This window comes from Erithacus rubecula, assembly GCF_903797595.1.
Source record: "Erithacus rubecula genome assembly, chromosome: 4".
Classification (NCBI taxonomy): domain Eukaryota; kingdom Metazoa; phylum Chordata; class Aves; order Passeriformes; family Muscicapidae; genus Erithacus; species Erithacus rubecula.
Window position 1 is genome coordinate 19,371,120 of NC_136686.1, and position 18,607 is coordinate 19,389,726.

Genomic DNA, 18,607 nt, shown 5'->3' on the forward strand with positions numbered 1-18,607 from the left:
ATTAAAACATAATTTCTTAACTTCATGCTGATCCTTTCAAAAATTGCTTCTAATGTAAATAGTTCTTTTTACTATACTGTGGAGATTGTATTTCTTCAAAATGCCCTGTCCTTCTTAGAAACTTCTGAAGTACTTCCTAGTGTGCTCTTGAACTTAATACAGATAATACCAAAAGGTTTTGACTCTATTTTTCCACTGTTAGTCTGTCTTAATGTGGTTATTTCTATGTCATTATACTGCTAATTAATTTTGTTTGTGGAACACGTGCAGCTCTTCTCTTTAGTAAAATTTCATAACATTTAGATCTGGAGAAAAATGATAGAAAGTGCTCATACTCATAGAAATTGTTTTGGAATGGCACTTTTTTTTTAATTTTTTTTTTTAAGGTATGTTTTTCTTATCCTTTTACTGTCCAGCATAGTGATTTCTGGAAAATAAACATCATAAATGAATTGATACTTCCAAGGAATATTTTAAGCTCTCTAGTTTTTAATTGCAGGTTTTTTGGTCCATTTTTTATTTTATATGGAAATACATTCCTTCATCTTACTTCTTGCTGTATTTTGGTTTATGTAACATTCATCAAGGAGAGTTCAGTAGAATAATAACAAGAAAATAAAGTTACAATTAGTTTGTTTTTCAGATTTTTAAGTGTAATTATTGGCTGCAGTATATGCTTAAATCTGAAAAGCTGTAGCCTTAGCAGAACATAGCTTATGGCAATTCATGCCTCATGTTCTTGAGCAAGAGTAGCATCTTGGCACTCCCTCTTCCCTTCCTAAAGATTCTTTATCTTTTGATTGTATGATGTTTAATAAAATTTAAAACTACATAGATTCTAATAAATTAAACTAGTAAAAAATAACTGAGAAAGCCTAGAGCCCTCGAGAACACAAACAGAACTGTGGTTCTCATCAAAGCCTAAACAGAGGGCAGATCAGGCAGCTCTGATAAGCAGTGTTACAATAAATAACAAAGGTCACACTCTTTTGTAAGAGTGTGAGTAACACTGTCAGCTCTCACATCTTTCTCTTTCCTTAGGATAAGAGGTCAGTTAGTGACTATGTGAGGTGGGATGTCTCCCAATTTATTTTAGGTGTCCTGTAAATCTGGCATTCTCACCTTGTAGTGCACTGACAGTTAATGGAGAGAAACATGCACCTGACACCTCAAAACCACTTACCACATAGGATAAATTATCCACTTAATGTTAGGAGTGTTGTGTAACCCCTGGTTCTTCCTTGATGGGCTCTTCGTAAAATATTTCCCTCATTAAACTGGTTGACTTAATCTAGTATTACGTGAAAGAAATAGGTCTGGTTTATGTTTAATGTTAATCAGTGTTGAATCAGATGTGACTTTGAATATCTCTTTTACTGTCATCTAAAATAGCTGTTGTTTCCAGTTCTGTAAGCACTGAATGAGAAAGCATGAAGCAGTGTCATTGCTAATTGTTCTTAGGCTCCAAGGATGGATAATGTGTTGGAGTGCTGTCCATTTGCATGCACAGATTAGGGGCAGGTTGAGCTATAGTCTCTTCAAATGCAGGCTGCCCCTGTAGGCTTCACTAATAAGGAGAGCTGTATCAGAAACGAGCAACAAGAAAAAAATGTACCTTCAAAATTTTCTGTGAACTGACTTCCATGCTGTAGGTGACATTCATAAATGTTCCTCTATATCTGAATTTCCTATACCAGACCAAAACCAGGATCCTGGTGCAGATAGATACATGATGAGTTATGATGATTGTTTTCCTGGTGTTGAACAATTCCTTGTGGCTTGTTTCTTTCCAAGCTGTGAGTTCTGCTGACTCTATAAAACCCAAGTCTGAGGGCAAGGGAAAAGGCAGTAACAACCTTCTTTTCAATATACAAATACAAATTATCTTCCTTGTCACAAATTTATCTTTAACAGCTGATGCATTTGACTCTAAGATTGATTCCAGCAATAACTACTGAAGTAAGCTAATGCTGACTTGAGACCACTTTCTCACCATCTTATAGATAGAAATTAATTTAAAAATTAAGTCTTGCTTAATCAATTATAACCTTTTGGATCTGGAAAATCATGTCTTTAGGACCTCCAATTTTATTGTTTCTTAAAAAATTAATTCCTGATGGTGGAATCTTGACACTGAGGCAAAAACAAATTTATCCATTCAGCTACCTGAGACAGCACTACCCCACATAATGATTGCTGGTGTTATTTCTGGAAACTGAGAGTTATCTTGTAACTAAGCCTATAGTTCATACACTTTCATATAAAATCCGGAATGATTGCTGCTAATTTGTAAAAATGTTTTCTTGAAATGTCCAGTGGAAATAAGTGCGTAGCAAAACTAAATGATGGAGTTGAAGTGATCTTCATTGCAGTTTTCCTTCACAGAGATGAAGATTTAGTTTCTTGTAGCATTTGAAGTCTTCCAACTTATTTGGGCTGATTGGTTCCATGTTAGACTTGTTTGTGTTACTTCAAGTCCTGTTCACTGTAATGTCGGGAGAAGTCAAGACATTTGAGGGCCCATGTGAAATGCTGGGTCTGGATAATAAGTAGGTAACAAAGATAAAAATTCTCAGCACAATTATTGTATTTCAAAATTTCAACAACCACATTCAGGATTGTTGACTTTGTTTTGTTGGGCTATTCAGAAACAGTCATATAGAATCTGTTTAAATTTGTAAACTGCAGTTTTACTCTAGCCTTCATCTTTACTCCTGATGATATTTTCTAATAGTTCCACTCAGAGGAAAACGAGATGTGTTATGCAGCTGCCTTAATTAGTGCCTCTGAGTACCAGCTGAGGGAGTGAGTATTAGATCAATACTTTGTATCACGCTTGATTAATAGTGGTATTGATTTACTGTTTTAATAAATGAGGCCTCATCTGAATTATTTCAGCAGATGCCATAGTAACTCCCATTCACTGTCAGGAAAATTTTGGCAATGGTTCACTAGCAATTGATTTAGATATGGTTTCCTACAGAAGTTGTTTGGTTTCTTTTGACATAAAAACTCACTCAGTGGGCCAAAGTAGCTGTGCCTTTTTTATAGAAAATAGAAAGTTACAATGATTTTAAGGTAGCCATCATTCATTCCATATCCTGCACATCACAATAAATATCAAATATGTTCTGTGACATATCACAGTATTGATATCTGCTTTATGTGAAGATATGTGTTTTAGCTAACATTTGCATGTGTTTGTAACAAGAGGAATCAAAGCAATTCCTGCAACTAAGCACAGTAAAACTCAATTATGCTTTTGTAGTATGTGTCATTTGTGCATCTGATGCTGTTACATAGCTAAAGGCAGTAAAGCAAATTGTACAGCACATTCCAAGGAAGTGTTGGTGCTACAAGAGCATCTTGAAAGATAGAAATACTTGTTGAGAGTCAGGGAAGAAGTTGAAGACTCTTCAGCATGCACTAAAAACCAGTCCTGTAGATCTGACTGAAAGTGTTTAGTGCAGAGGGAAGGTCCTTGTCTAGTCATACCCAGCAAAATTTGCCTAAATTATTTCTGGCACTTCTGACTAATTATAGCAGTAATTGTTTTATCCTGTAAACTACATTAACTCTATTCTTAGCCAAACTCAGAATAACTGTCAGGAAGACTTGACTCTGGTTTCAAGGGAGTGACAGAGTTGTTTTTAGCTAATGGTTGTTAACTCACAGTCTTTTTGCCACATAGTCTTGGTCTCAGAGTTCAAGCTGCTCTCTGAAGTCAGCTTGATATGGATGTATCCTTGTTACAGTGCAGCTGCTAGGGGCTGTGGTGTAATGAGTCTCTGAAATTTGTTTTTGGAGCATTAATTGAACCAGGTCTGAATTATGCTTCAAAGAATACTTGAGTCTGAGGTTAAACAAGAGGAGTTCATGAGTGGAGCTTGCTGAATACTTCTTTGCAACTTCAAGTACTGGAAACAGCTAAGAACTGCAAATATGGCTTTAGCAATCTGTGTTGGTGAGGTAGGGGAAGTACAGCCTTGAAACGTGGCATTCTTTGGGAGCCCTATCCTCTCACAGCAAGCATACATCAATGCTCCTTATGAATTCATCACATTGATACAGCCCTTTTTCTTCCCCACAGCTGCCTGATCTGCCCTAGTCTCCACCTCCCTCAATTGTCCTCTCAAAACAGAATAGTTTTTGACCCATTACCCCAGAACCTGATTACTTTCCTTTCTGTGGGTCTGACAGGACTAATATGAAGAGCAAAAGATCCTTCTGCTACATTGGTTAAGGTAACAAAAACAACCCACTCTGAGAAGCTGGAGGTGCTGATCTAAACACCTTGACTTTCCTAGCATCAGGAATGGGCATATGAATGAAGGCATAAACCAACTTTTCTAGTTACAAAAGGCAATACTGATGGCTCACTAACATAAAGAAAGAAGTCTGCTGTTGAATCTAGGTGTTGCTTGGGGTGAAGATGAATAAAGGAGCAGGAAAGGCCTTTGCAGGGATTTTACAAAGATGTTTATTTCAGCCACACCTGCACTGTCCAGCATTCGGGGAACAAAGACGAAGGGGCTCTGAGGGTCCAGACTGAAGTACATGGGATGAGCAGGCAGGGAAATCCTTAGGAACCAATTGCCAAAGGACATGGGGATGCCACAAGGGAAGGGCCAGGGCAGAGGGGCCAACAGGGAATTAGGGTGGGAGTTACCAAAAGGCTGACCAACGGAGAGAGCACGGGGTTGACTCAGGGAACAAAACAGGGCTTACATTCCCTAGTTGGGAATTACTTTGGTCTTCAGAGTCTGCTATCACAGGCTAATCACTGCTTTGCCTGCTGTTTTGACCTGACTGCACCATTGCCTCTCAGAAATGATCCTACTTTTTGAGCTTGTCTGATTGCTGTTGACAAAGATTGTTGTCTAGAAGATGTCTGGCCTTTGTCCGTGTATACTCTGTCTTCTGGAATGTTGTAATAGATTAGCTCCTTCCTACTTGGCTAGAAGTGTGTTTTCCTCTACCCAGAAATCAAGAAGTACATGACAGGAGGGACTGTATTATGACTAAGGCACAGGGACTGAATAAACCTGGGATGCTGTTTCTGCTGTAGCCTTCCTAGGTGATCTCAGTAAAATTACTTAAATTATTTGTGCCTTCTTCCTCTGTAAAATGGAAATAAGAAAATAGGTGAGGGTTTAAGATAATTTCAGAGAATATTTTTATTATAAATATGTTTATTGGGACTTGCCTTTAGAAAACGAATATCCAATTGTGTAGATGCTCTGGCAAACACATCTGGGTTGTACATGTGTGTTCTTAAGATCAGAATTTTGTGCTATCCATATGAAGTTTCTAGCTTTTAAATACATATTTCACTTGGCTGACTGATACGCAAATTATAAACATTAGACCAGACAAACAGAGTGATGAAAGAGTATTGTGCATAATAATAAACTAACTCAATTTTGATTCTGCTCAAACGTGCTGTCATAGATACCATCACCTCTTGACAACTTAATGAATAGAAGAGCTGTTTCATTCTACACTTTCCAACAAAAATCACCAAGAAAGAAAATAAATAACACTTATAATAATCGAGTCATCTGAAATTGATGTCTATTAGCCCCTGAAATACATTCAAATTTCTTTACTTAATTTAACTCTGTGAATTACATACTTCTCAAAAATCATGGTTTCATGATGATGAAAAACACGGTATACCTTACTGCATTGCCTTAATTTTTAGCAGTAAGATTATTCCTTTTATTCTTGTTTCACTCCTTTTTAATTAATTTTTCTTTCATTGGGGAAGAAGAGGAAAGGAGAGAATGGGAACTACAGTTGTTATAAGCATAGAGGGGTTTAGATTTGAGGTTTTCTTCTGTTTTTGACAGAGGTGGGTAATTCAAATTTATATTAGTCTTTGCTTATGTGGCAACTCTAAAACTGTGCAAGATAATTTAAGCCACATAATACTGTGATAATTACATTGAATTCAAACTATTCTTTGTAGGATGCTTCAGATGCTCTTGTGTAGAGTTGAATGTCACTTGAAGAGTCCTTAAATATTTTGCATGTGAGAAAACATAATAAGAACCAGGCTTCACTTAAAACTGTCTTACTCTCTGAATCTTCTAATGTTTGAGAGATTGAATGCTAATTAAATGTAGTTCTAAAAATGATCTTTTAAGCAAAAATTTGCTGTTGTGTTCATCGAAGAGCAGATATGCATTCCAGTTCTGTTGATGTGGAAGTCCATAGCTGGCACAGATCATGATGCCTCCATAAAGTCACTTTGGCATCTTAGAAAAATAATGTCCTTACATGGCCCTTCTATAAAGTCAGCTCAATCCTGGGAGGGAAGGATGAGGTAGATTATTCTTTGATACTGGAGATCAAAGGACCTTTTTACGGATTGTCCATTAGTTTTCTATGATAAAACATTATTTCTGCAGCTTCTATGGGAACATGGATGCCAGTCATCCTAAATTTTTAATCATTGACTTCTAGCCTGGCAGGAGTTGAAGGGGAAATCTGTGACTACAAGAGTTAATTTCCCAGTTGTATGGGTCACCTTGCTCAAAGCTTTATTGGCATGTCAGGGTTCAACATATATGTTTTTATTCAGCTATCAAGGATTTCCTATTAAATCACTGTAGGAAAGAGTATCCTAAATACATTGATGGAGGCCCCAGTCCTTGACAGTTCCTGAAAAAATGAAAAAGGCAGATAGAGTTATATGAGGATGTTCATTGGTGCCAAGTTTCTCTGTGTTATTCTAATCCACACGCTTGACTGTTAAGGTAAAACAATGAATCAATTGTTAAGAATCCAGTTTACTTTAAACTGTCTCTAGGAGTTAAAGAGTATAGTCTAATTATTCATATATTGCACATACACAGAAGCAGAACTGATGTTAATCTGAGTTGCACATCTGTGTTCTGAAGAGCTGTGTTTTACCCCTTCAAAATTACCAGACAAACAGCTAATCATGTTTTACACATTTCTAAGAAACAGACGAGGCAGGACGAGTTTTAAACCAGCAGCAAGTAAATCACCTCATTTCCATTGTTTCTGTGATGCAGACCAGTTTGCTGCCAGCTTGGATTTTCTAATTTTGATTTAAGCACATCACTTATAATGTCTTTGTTGGGTGGTGGGACTAAAGGATTTATGGTGCCCTTGTATGTGAGACTCTCATCACTGTACGGCAACCCTGTCGTTTTTGTGACAGAGTCTGCTTGACTGGTGCTGGATTTATGAGAGAAATAATTCAGAGCAGAGTAATAATTTTCCCTTGGCAATTACACTACCATTTGGTACTTTGTCCCTAAGGGGAAAATGAATGTGCTGGGATCTGTCCATAAGTTCAGTGGCTCAGTGTAAAGAACAAATCAAGGTCAGAATGCAGTTGAATACACACTGATGTTTCATAATATAATCTAGACCTTCTGCTTTTATCTGAGTCATTAAAAGCTCGTGTAATTTAAAGATTATTTTTGATTGCCATGAGATTTTTATTGGGAAATCTTTGTGAGGGATATTTCATTACCATGTTCAGTACTTTCTTTTTCTGTTCATTCCCTCTTTTCTCTGTAGCAATGGCCACTGTACCAACCTCTTCAGTGTAAGCAGGATAGTACCTTGCTAAGCATTAGTTCTTATGATATTTTATGGTATGATATCATAAACCACATAATACTTACGTATAACTTATGGAAAATCTTTTTCCTCCTCTGTCCTTTCATAAAAATGACAGATCACATTTTCAATACAGTTCATCAGCAGTCTCCTTTGGCATGAAAAGCCTGCTGAATCAGGATGTTTGTCTAGAGGTAATTTGTCTAATAAGTAAAGCAGATCTTCTTGCCACTCCACGTTCCTGTTCTCTTCAGTTTGGCAGGCAACTGTGAAATCAGGAACATAGATAGTAAGACAAAACACATGTGGTGCTGCATTTCTAACACATGCTCTTGTGTGTAGTGGTGGCTACAGTGATGCCTTAAGATCTGAAGGCCTCTCAATAACTACCCATTTTATTTCCCCTAACTCTGTGTGGTCTCTGTTCCAGCTCCTAAAGGCAACAACAGAACAACTGACATGGTGGTAAACTGATGGGTTAGGACAGTTACATGAAAATTGATAAAGCAGTGAAGCATTTCAAATGTGATATTTTTGTTTAAATTTTGCTTTTTTTGTAGTTGTGTGTTTCAAATAACATAGTATGGCGAAATATGCCTTATAGAGGGCTTGTAGAGGCAGTTTTAAGTCTAGGCTGCTTTCTTTATGACCTGTGATGTCAAATCAAAACTCTCTAATCTGAAATGCTATAAAGAGGGATTTCTGCTTTTTGTACTTTATACTGAAGATATGTAAACAACAGATCATTTTATATATAACATGAAATATATCTGTTGGTACTCTTCTATGAATATTTACAGGGCAAAAGATCAGAACTATGATATTCTTACCTCCTTTTGGTAGAGCAGTACTGAAATAGTAATGTTCCCAGGATATTCATTGGTAGAGGCCTATATAAACAAAACAAGTTTCTGTCAGGAATGGCACTGGTGGGAATCTGCTTTGGGTAAGGAGACACTAGATTCGTTCTTAAGTTCTTTTAATTACAGATACTCTAGATGAAGTTTTGTAAACTTTTAAACCTTACCCTTGAGAAATGTTTTACCTGAACATCAGTATGCTTTTAGCCACTATTTATACTTTCACATTGTTTGAGTTAACTATTTTATCTGGTATGATATTTGCCAAAACTCTTCCAGGCTCCTCTGCGGAGTTTTTTAATGAATAGATACATGCTTGCTAAGATTCTCAGGTGGCCACTGGCAACATACCTGGAGAAAACGATGCCTGTTTCAGACTAGACATAAGATCAGACATCACAGTATTTCTGTGCTGTTTATGCTTGTTACCTGGCTTCAATATAGCTCATAATCAGTTCTTCCCCTAGTGACAGACAATATTTCAATTTTCCTCCAAGATGGCTAGGCTAGAACAGAACCTTGTCTCTTAGCCCTGACTCTCATGTATTTGTACTTTGACAGGCAATATCTGATAGTAATTTTGCTGGACTTAAAGATAGCAATATGATTGATGGCTAAAAAGACACAAGAAAATAACGATTTTTGTCACTGACCTTCCAGTGACTTTCTTGAAAGAGAGAGTAATAAGTCAAGCTGCACGTGTAGAGTGCACTCTGTAGTACCTTTGAGTGAACATTTCTAGGCAATTATATGGCACAGAAATTATTTTACAGTTTTGCTTTTGATGGGAAGGTTGTTACTTTTAGTAGCAACTTTTCTTTTTATTGTTTCTTTTACTTTTCTTATTATTGTTATAATAATTGTGGAACATTTCTGTTCAAAGTTTCCACAGATCTGTGTTTTTCCAACAGAGTTCACAGAGATACTCAGAACAGACTCATTTTCTGTTCTGCCTTCTTTCCTCATTTTGATTTTTGTGCTACTGCATAAATGTTTTTGCTGATCAAATCCTATGTAGCCATCTTTGAACCTAGTTCTTCCAAGCTAGTGAAGGAGAATCCTAGAATCATGCCAGCACCCTTTGTCTGCTTTGCCACTGTTCAGTGAGCATCTTGCTGAATGCAGTATTCCCTGGGAGAGGAGTCTTGAAGTCACTCTTAACACTGGACAAGCTTTTAGTGTAAACTAAAAGAGTGTGATTGTATTAAAATGCAAAGGTTAACTAATTGTTGTGCTTTGTGAAGATGCAGAATATCAGAGCATAGCTCTCCACACAGTCACACTGCTTTATTGAGGTTCTGTCTTCTGCTGACCTGGTTGTCCTTGTAGTCATGTTACCTCCTGGGACACTTCACACAGGTCCTAGATCTGTGATCTGGATTTTAGGACTTCTTATGCATTTTATGGTTCATGGTTTATCTCTTTTATGTTTAGGGTGAGGATTTATCCTTATATCTTATTTTCTGAACTATGAATGTGAAAAATTAGCAGCCTTAATGTTTGGCCTTACACTTACTAAAATCTTTCAAAATTTTTTTTTCCCTGAATGAAAATACTCTTCAAGGTATTAAGGCTATAGTATATAGTTAATAATTTATAACATACACATTATATGCCACTTTGTATCCAAAAAAGTGAAACAATAAACGTACTTACTACCTCTTGACACAAGCTATTTAATGCCAAATAGTCTAGAAGTGTATATTTGGAGTAAAAAGTTCATAAACATGGCTTAGCAGCTAGGGTAAAGAATAAGGCTGTCATGGTTTTCTGTGGGCATCCATGAAGTAGAATAATGTTAAACATAAAGAACATTCTAGCAAGGAACATAATGTTCCTGAAGCACTGATGTTTTCTTCAGGAAAGTTACTGTTTTAACTGCCACTGGTTTGAGATATGGATAGGTCTCTGCTCAAGTCCTCTCAGAGGTACATCTTAGCATCTGTACTGCCCAGCATGTGCTGACAGAGGAGTTTGACATTAATTGTAGCAGCCATAATAATTTTTCCTGTAAACCATAATCTGAAGTGATGAATTTGTTGTCATTTATATAATTATGACAAGAACCTCTCTTCATCCCCAAAAATCCTTCATCTCCCTTCATCCCCATTTCTTCTCATGGGATGGTTTGGTTGATGTGTGGTTTGGGGGGGGATTTTGATGATACTAGGCATAAGCTCTTCTAGGCTCATGCCCAGAGAGAAGTGTCAGGAGTAAACAGGAAAAAATACAACTTTACCACAATCTGTTTGTGTAAGTTATACATACTCTTAGGGAAGCAATAGGAAAAGTAAGAGTCAGGCATAATTGAATAGTCTGATAAATTTGGAAGTTAGAAGCAGTGAGTGATGAGAGTAACAGATGTTGTGAACAGGATGAGTATCACCATCCAAGAATCATGAATTTGAAACTCATCAGGAAGCTCTGAATTTAGGAACAAGAGATCAATCTCCGAGTTCACTTCTTATGTGTCTTTATGGAGAAGTTAAGCTGAAATAGAAATAATCTGTTTGTTTTGCAGTGTTGATTTCCTTTTTTGCACTTAGTATAGGTAGATTTAATTTCAAAACATGAACTTAAATGTCCATTAGTGCAGCTTTAATAAACAATCTGTTTATTCCTTAAGCAGCTTGTTTACTAGAGCTATTCCTCTTGTTCCTTACTCCACACTTTTCCATGTCAATCAAATGATCAGTAAAAATAATCACAAATTCTATTAGAAATTAATGATGTATATGCAACTTTAAGCTAGTTTACCTCATTGCTAACATTATCTCCAAGATTTTTGACTGCAGTCAGTCTAGCATGCTTCTGGCTCCATTAATTACATTCAGAAAGCTTTACAAAGTATTAAGACATAGAACTCATCTTAATGATACTCTGCTGCTTTAGAAACAAAACCTATAAAATGGTGTAACCTTATGTCTTCAGATGCATTGGACTTTGTCCACTGCCTACTCTAAAATCTTGACCAGTTTCATTTCATATCTGCTCAGTTCCTCAGTTGGCACAGTGAGCCCTCCAAGTGATCTTATTTTTCGTGCTTGAGTATGTGCTTGAGCTAGAATTGAAAACAGAGCTGATAAAATGTGGACAAAAATGACATGAAGCAGACTGGAAGGTGGGATAGATACTTTTGAAATCTGTTACATGAACTCACTTCTTTCCTGAGAACATGAAGGGAACAGAGTGTAAATCTTCCAACAGAGTGTAAAAAATGAAGGCCTGCAAGATGTGGTGCACATTGCAAGGAAGCAAGCTATTTCAAGCAGTGAGGCTGTTTCTACATGTTATTACAGCACAGATAAAATTTTATATTAACATGTATTCAATGGTTAATTTCTGTACTAATGTGTGTAATTTTATTTGTTTGCTATGTTTGCATTTCTTCCACATTGATGGAAATTAAAGGAACATTTGCCAGTGAAGGAGAAAAACTACTCTATGAAGCTATATCATACTGTAGCCTATTAAATTGAACTCTGTGCAATCTACCTTACTGATTTTAACTGTTTAATGAAAAGAGAATCATTATCTCTTCTCTAGGCAGATAGTTAATTCCTTTTGGATTTAAACACCTGCATCAGGAGAAGAGTGGACAATGTGTTTCTGGAAAGTTCACACCCACAGGGTTGCACTTTGTTTCTGCAGTCTGGAAAGTGAAGAAAAAGTGCTGTTCTGAAAAAGAAAGTGAGAGCAAAAGCTAAAGCTTGGCATTTTATGTATTTGGTTTTTAAAATAACTTTCAAATGCTTATGTCTGGATTGCATTTTATGTGTAATACTATAATTTTAGAACCCTTCCTATGTCCCCCGTAAACTCCTTCCCATGCAGGGGGAGGTCTTTTATGATTGAAAAAAATGGGACAAAATTTTAGCTGGTTGGTTTATAAACACCTGAAAAATTCCATAATTTATGTGCAAAATGCTGGAACATCCTGAATCAAAGTGATGTCACTGTAAAAAGTCCTTTCAAAGTGGTGTAAGGTGGATAGAACACAAGGCAGTTCTAAAGGAGAGAGAAAAGAGTGAGGTGAATAACTGAGTAAAGTGAATAAACTGAGGCTTCTTCTTCAGCACTAGTTCTTTTTGATTGCTGATGGTCAGTGGAAATGTTTGTCAAGCAAAATGCTCTGGGTTGTTGATTTTACGCAGACAGCTTTCGGTCCTACAAATGAACAAAGCAACACCTTCCTTTTTGTTTTGAATATTTTTTGCTTTTTTTCCCTTAAAGGCAGCTAATTCTTCATTCATGTCTTCCATAACCACAGGAATCCATTCAAAGTAGGGATAGCTTGTCTGGTTTTCTTTCATGTGCATTCATGCCTTCATCAAGTCAGTATATTTCTATGTGTTGGGAGAGACTGCAAGTTGCTGGTTTTATATAAGGTTGATTTCATGTCATTAAAGTGTGATGAGTTTATCTTTTTTTCCTGCATTTTAATTTCATTTGGGAAAAAAAGAAGTTGTTTATGCCCCATCGTGAATATCTTCTGAAAACCAATTAAATACTAACTTCTTTTATTGTACAGAGCTGGTTATTTGCCTCAGAATATTCCTTTGGAGATTATGAGGTACCTTTCAGAGGAAAAAGATTTCCTGCCTTGGCATGCTGCCAGCCGAGCTCTTTATCCTCTAGATAAATTGCTGGACCGTACAGAAAACTACAACATCTTCAATGTAAGAGATAAGTCTTCCTCTCTTTCTTCCTCTAGTTCTTCCCTTCCTTCTTCTCTTCACTCTCTCCACCTATCCTTCCTGCCTTTCTTCCTTTTGCCTCTTACTCATATTACTGCCAAGATTTGAACTGTTCCCCAGTCAGATACTGTAAATGACCTAGGGATATTAAATTTCTTCCTAATTACTCTTTATTTAAACATAGCAATTATCAAGCTTTGGTTCATTTGCATTTGAACAGTGATAACTGTTGTTTGAGGCATATGTGACTAGAAGAAGGAAAGGTAATTATCCCTTATGTAAAATGCTATGATAAATAAAGTATTTAACTTAAGAGTCAAGGTATTCTATTGCCAGATTTTCTTTTTTGAGGAGCCCCTTGGTGATATTTAAGTGGGTGCCCAAGATCAGCAAGAACAGCAAATATAGGCACAAATGAACAGAATACATGCAACTGCAGCAAAGATTTGTAGTCATTATTTCATCCCAAAATCCGTGGTGTATTCAATACAGTTACCTTAATTAACAAGAATTAGATCACCGTTGAGTCAAAAGCCCATTCATAATTGTGTCCAAAGGGACAGCAGTAATAGCTCACAGTAGATAATTAAGATAGACATGGCAAATATTTAAACATTTACCTGTAGCTACATGGTTTATGAAGTACACAGGATTTGGCTGCAGCCAGTGACAATTAGGAACTCTTGGGGGTTTTATTCACTATGAATTTTATGTAGTATACATATTTTCAATGGCCAGCATAGAGTAACTTTATGCAATGTTGTAAAGCCTTCAAATGAAGGAGCTTTTTAAAGCCAGAAATGCCTAAGGATGCTTTTTTCTTCTTAAGGGTGTATTTGTTTGTTTGTATGTGACTGTAGGCACCGTGCTCAGAGAAGAGAAAGTTAGAAGTGATTGTATGTATATATGTAAAAGTTAATACATATATAGATGTATAGATATACACACACACATACATATACACAGAGTTACCTGATGACATGGAAAATTATTTTTGTAGAACATATCCTAAAGCCTACATGCAAACCATAATGTAAAATGCAGTTGAAATAATTTGCATATTTAGTCTGTTATTAACTGAAAAGAAAATACAACTGAAAATTCTTAGGAGTCTGCCATTGCTATTTTACTTTTAAACATGGTTGTGTAAAGAAAACACAATTTTAATAAATAAAACCAATAAAATTCACAGCTGGGTTGTGTTTTAGCACTACTGATGGGAGTTTTGAAAGCCGAGGTGATAGCAGAAGAAACAAAAAGTCCTTTTAGTCACAGAATAACGTATCTGCTAGAGAAAGCTGCAGTATGAATCTTCCTTTGTGTTGACATATATACATGCCTATGCATCTGTAATAATAAAATGGATGCTCTCTTATGCATTTCTGTATATCTCAGTTCTCTTTTTCAAATTTGTGAATTCCACTGGAAGAAGATTATGCTGAATGCAATGACAGTGGTTTTCTCAAAACTGGTCAGAATATGTAAATATGTCCTCTGTAAAAAGTAGAAGTCACTAAAATATATCTTGTGCTTGTTTTGTTCCTTAAGCACACCAGGAGTCTAAACTTAAAGCATAGTGTCATTAAGTGTACAAAGCTTATTTGCAGCCACATGGTTATGTATTCTGAAGTCAATTGACTGTACCCACATAACGTTTTTGCTATGGCTATGGAAATTAAAACAGTGTTCTTTTAAAAGTGAACATGCAAAGTGTAGTCAAGATTGGCCACAAAGTAAAAATTAAGGTATTGACACTCTTGTAAGTTTTCAGCTGTGCGTTGTGAGTTCAAAGTAGCATGTAATAAATCTTTGAAATTTGTGGATTTTATATTAATAAATTGTCTTCCACTAGGCATCTAATCAAGTAGCTTGTCTAGAGATTGCTTCTTACTATAGCAGTGAAGTAAGATTATAAGTGGACAAGTAGCTTTGCTAAGTCTTTGAAACTGGAATTGAGTGTAAAAAGAGTGACCAAACCTCACTAGTTAGCAGTATTTCAATTTCAAGTAAAATAAATTACTTAAACATGAAATATATTTTTCTTTTTCTCCTCAGGAGTATATTTTAAGACAAGTGGCATCAATGTATCTGAAGCTTGGATGGCCAACAAACAATTTAAACAAATCACTTGTTCAAGCATCATACCAACATGAGTACTGTTATATTTACTTTTTTATCGTTTATTTGTGAAATATAATTATATGAATGCACCCTCCTAAAATGGTGATTTATGCATGTTTAGCATAAATCAGAGATAATTCCTTAGCTCTGTCACCCTTCTGTTTTTTCTTTTCTGGGTTGCAAGGAGAGCAGAAAATGCTGTGAGATGAATTCTTCTTTCTTAAGTGGGGAGAACATGATTTCCTAACTTAATATCTGATTACACTGTATTTCTAAGAACTTGTACTCATGTGACCACAGAGGTCAGGAAGAGTGCCTAAGTGTAAATGGGGGCTGGTTTTGATCCATGACCTTTCTTCAGTTGTTGCATTAAACTGACACTGAGATTTGTAAAGCCAGATTGTCTTTCATGCATTGCCCAAAAACTGGTTGCTGTCATTGTTATAAGAAATATTTTTTTCTAAACATTCAAGCACATTTGTTAATGCAGCCTTCTTGCTTTCTTTGGTGTGGGCAGGGAGTTGCGTCGGGAAGTCATCATGTTGGCCTGCAGCTTTGGGAACAAGCACTGTCACCAGCAGGCTGCAACATTAATCTCTGACTGGATTTCTAGCAACAGGAACCGGTAAGTGGAGCTGGAATGTGCATCCCACATTTCCCTCACTGAGAAGCTGTGCAGCTCTTCTCTTCCTGCCTGCCCTGTCTGCTGTGCCCTCTATGGAAAAGCTTTTATTGAGGAAGTAGAGGTTGCTGGCTGTCATTTAAAAATGTCTGTGGAGTTTCAGAATGGATTATTTGACTTTGCATATATGAGTTGGTGGAGGGGATTCTGCCCACTCTTGATAAATTACTGTTGGATAATTCTATGCTAGAAGATGAGAAGATGGATTTTATGGATGGATTTAAAGAAAGATTAGCCATGATGTCAAATAAACATGTAACCTCTGTTGGGGTAAGATAGCAGAAGGTGCTAAACATTTAAAAAAGTGAGAGAGGTTAGAGACAGAAGGACTGAGAAGTAAGGAAGGAGATGTGTTGGAGGGAAATGTTGCAAGGTATTTAAGGGTGAAGACTTGAAAATTAATGTAATTCAGGGATACATGAAAAGCTCATGTAAGGTTTTAGAGAGCAGATAATATTAAAGTTGATGCCTTGAGCATTAGCAGCACTGTAGTGGTTTGGCAGCAAATATGTAAGTTAGGCTGTCAAGACACAGGTTTATTCAGCTGAGGCAAAGGAACATGGGCTATGGATAGTGTATGAAGTTTATCTTTTAAAGGCAAGTATCTAAGAAATATGAAATAACTGAAATTTCAAGTATTTAAGTATGTAGTCATCTATGGACAATGAGATGAGTGCAGAGTATAGGTTAAGACCACAACTTCTTTAGAAAGAATAGGGGATTTTCTGATTATGTGAAATATTTGCACTGTACACAGTTGTACATGGCATGATATTTTAGTTTAAAAGAGAATATTTTACTTTGAAATACAAAAGAAAAAGATATGAGAAAAATTCTCTTGTTTTTAGTTGCACTCTTATATTAGCTCAGTGAAAGGATCGGGTCTCTCTAGCCATAGAAGCAAGCAGGATTTTTCAGAGATTTCTTGAACTTATCGGTGTTTGTTTGCAATTAATTTATACTCTGTCTGCCTTTGTAATCTTTCAAAATCCATATATGGGTATACCCAGTTCCATAACTATCCAAATGTCTTAAAACCAGCCATGAAGGGAAATTACATTCCTATATGACTTTGAAACTTCTGGGGAAAAAATGGCTCAAAACTATGACTATGTACCTTTAAGTAAGATGTATATAAGGTGGAAGGTTTTTACTTGTGTAAAGTGATACCAGATATATTTACTATGAAATATATACCCCAGGGTATTATATGAATTCTTATCATAAGCAGCAACAATCAGTATGAAGCTATTCAAAGAGGCAATTAAAGAGAAAGAATCGTTGGAAACAATCTGCAAAAGTAATTTACTTAGATATTCATTTGCAAAATTAGTTAATCAAACCTAGCATTACCTATTAGCATGCACAGCAGTAGATTATTCAGTGTTAAAAAAGCTGTCACCATGCAAAGCTACCTGGCTGTGTCTTTCCAATAGGATTAAGAAAGGAGGCATCAGAAAAGAAAAACATAACAAAACACAAGCTTACTGCTTTACTAACAGTAGCAAAAGAGAAAAGGAATAAATTTAAGGAGCTGTCTGAAGATTCATCTTAGCCTTTCAATGGGGCCATTTTTGGTAGCAGAAGATTGTAGTTGCCAGCATATGATGAGTATTATGATAAAAGCACCAGCAGGGCAGAGGAGAATAGCTACTAAGTTAAAGCAATGTGTTTCTCAAAGGAACGGCACAGATTTGAAAAATGGCTGCAGCAAATAATGTAATTACAGAATAGAGATTGACAGTCAGCTGATAAATAGGGGCACAACTGGCAAAGAAGATAGAGACACACTTTTATTTATTTTTTAAGATTGTAGGATTTGTTCAGTCCCATGCTCCAGAATTTCCCAGTTTTCTCAGACCAATCTCACATCCTGAACGTAACTAATATATGAGCAAAACTCACTTTCTATCTACTTATATTGAAAAAACTTCACAAAGACTACTAGGAATAGCAGCTCAATAAACATAAAGTCAGCTTGTGTTTCACAAATACAGCATTTGTAGGATATGTCAGTATTCTCTCAGGAATGTTGAGATCCTGTTGAATGAGAGCTACCCCACAGCACCTTAGTTTAAGCTAACTTGGACTGAAACCTAAAAGTAAAGCAAGGGATCTTTTTTCATGCTTTTTTACCAAGAAACTGATGATTCCACAATCAGAATTTAATTAGCATGGTGTTTGAGTCAAGCTTCTGCCTCTTTCCACTTCAGAGACAATAACTAGCTCAAGTTCAAGGGGCAACCAGATAAGTACAAGATATATGCAGGGAGCACATCTAAGAGGTGCCATTTTGTAGTCTTTCTCATCAATCAAGTGCTTTGCTCAGTTTGGTACCCTTAACAGCTGTTTATGAATTTGCTGCAAACAGCTGCCTCAGAACCTGTAGGATTCCCTCAGAGCTTGTTTCCTCACAAAGAAGGGGAATCTCCTCTTCTTTGTTGCTCCTCTTTCTCCAGACTTCTCTGACAACTGGTGAGAAAAGTTGGTGGTAGATACAGAAACTCTGTATATCCTTGCCTATTCCATTCCTTATCAGCAGTTACTGTAAATATTCTTGGGTTTGCCATTCCCCCTTCTGAAACAGAACCGTGGAATTGACTCATGATTGTAGAAAGCCTGGTTTTGGTGGGTTTGCATAGCCAAAG

General features: G+C 36.4%; 1 protein-coding gene across 3 annotated transcripts in view; it reads left to right on the forward strand.

The window, feature by feature from the left end:
• The window catches only part of TRHDE (thyrotropin releasing hormone degrading enzyme), a 204,623-nt gene that overhangs the window by 159,085 nt on the left and 26,931 nt on the right, over window positions 1-18,607 (forward strand). For all 3 annotated transcript variants that reach the window (XR_013773960.1, XM_079303633.1, XM_079303632.1), the window contains 3 exons: window positions 12,991-13,138; window positions 15,212-15,309; window positions 15,795-15,902. Coding sequence is in view for 2 of the 3 variants with exons in the window: in XM_079303633.1 (XP_079159759.1) it covers window positions 12,991-13,138; window positions 15,212-15,309; window positions 15,795-15,902 (354 nt within the window). In the remaining variant the exon portion in view is untranslated. The remainder of the gene's footprint in view (window positions 1-12,990; window positions 13,139-15,211; window positions 15,310-15,794; window positions 15,903-18,607) is intronic.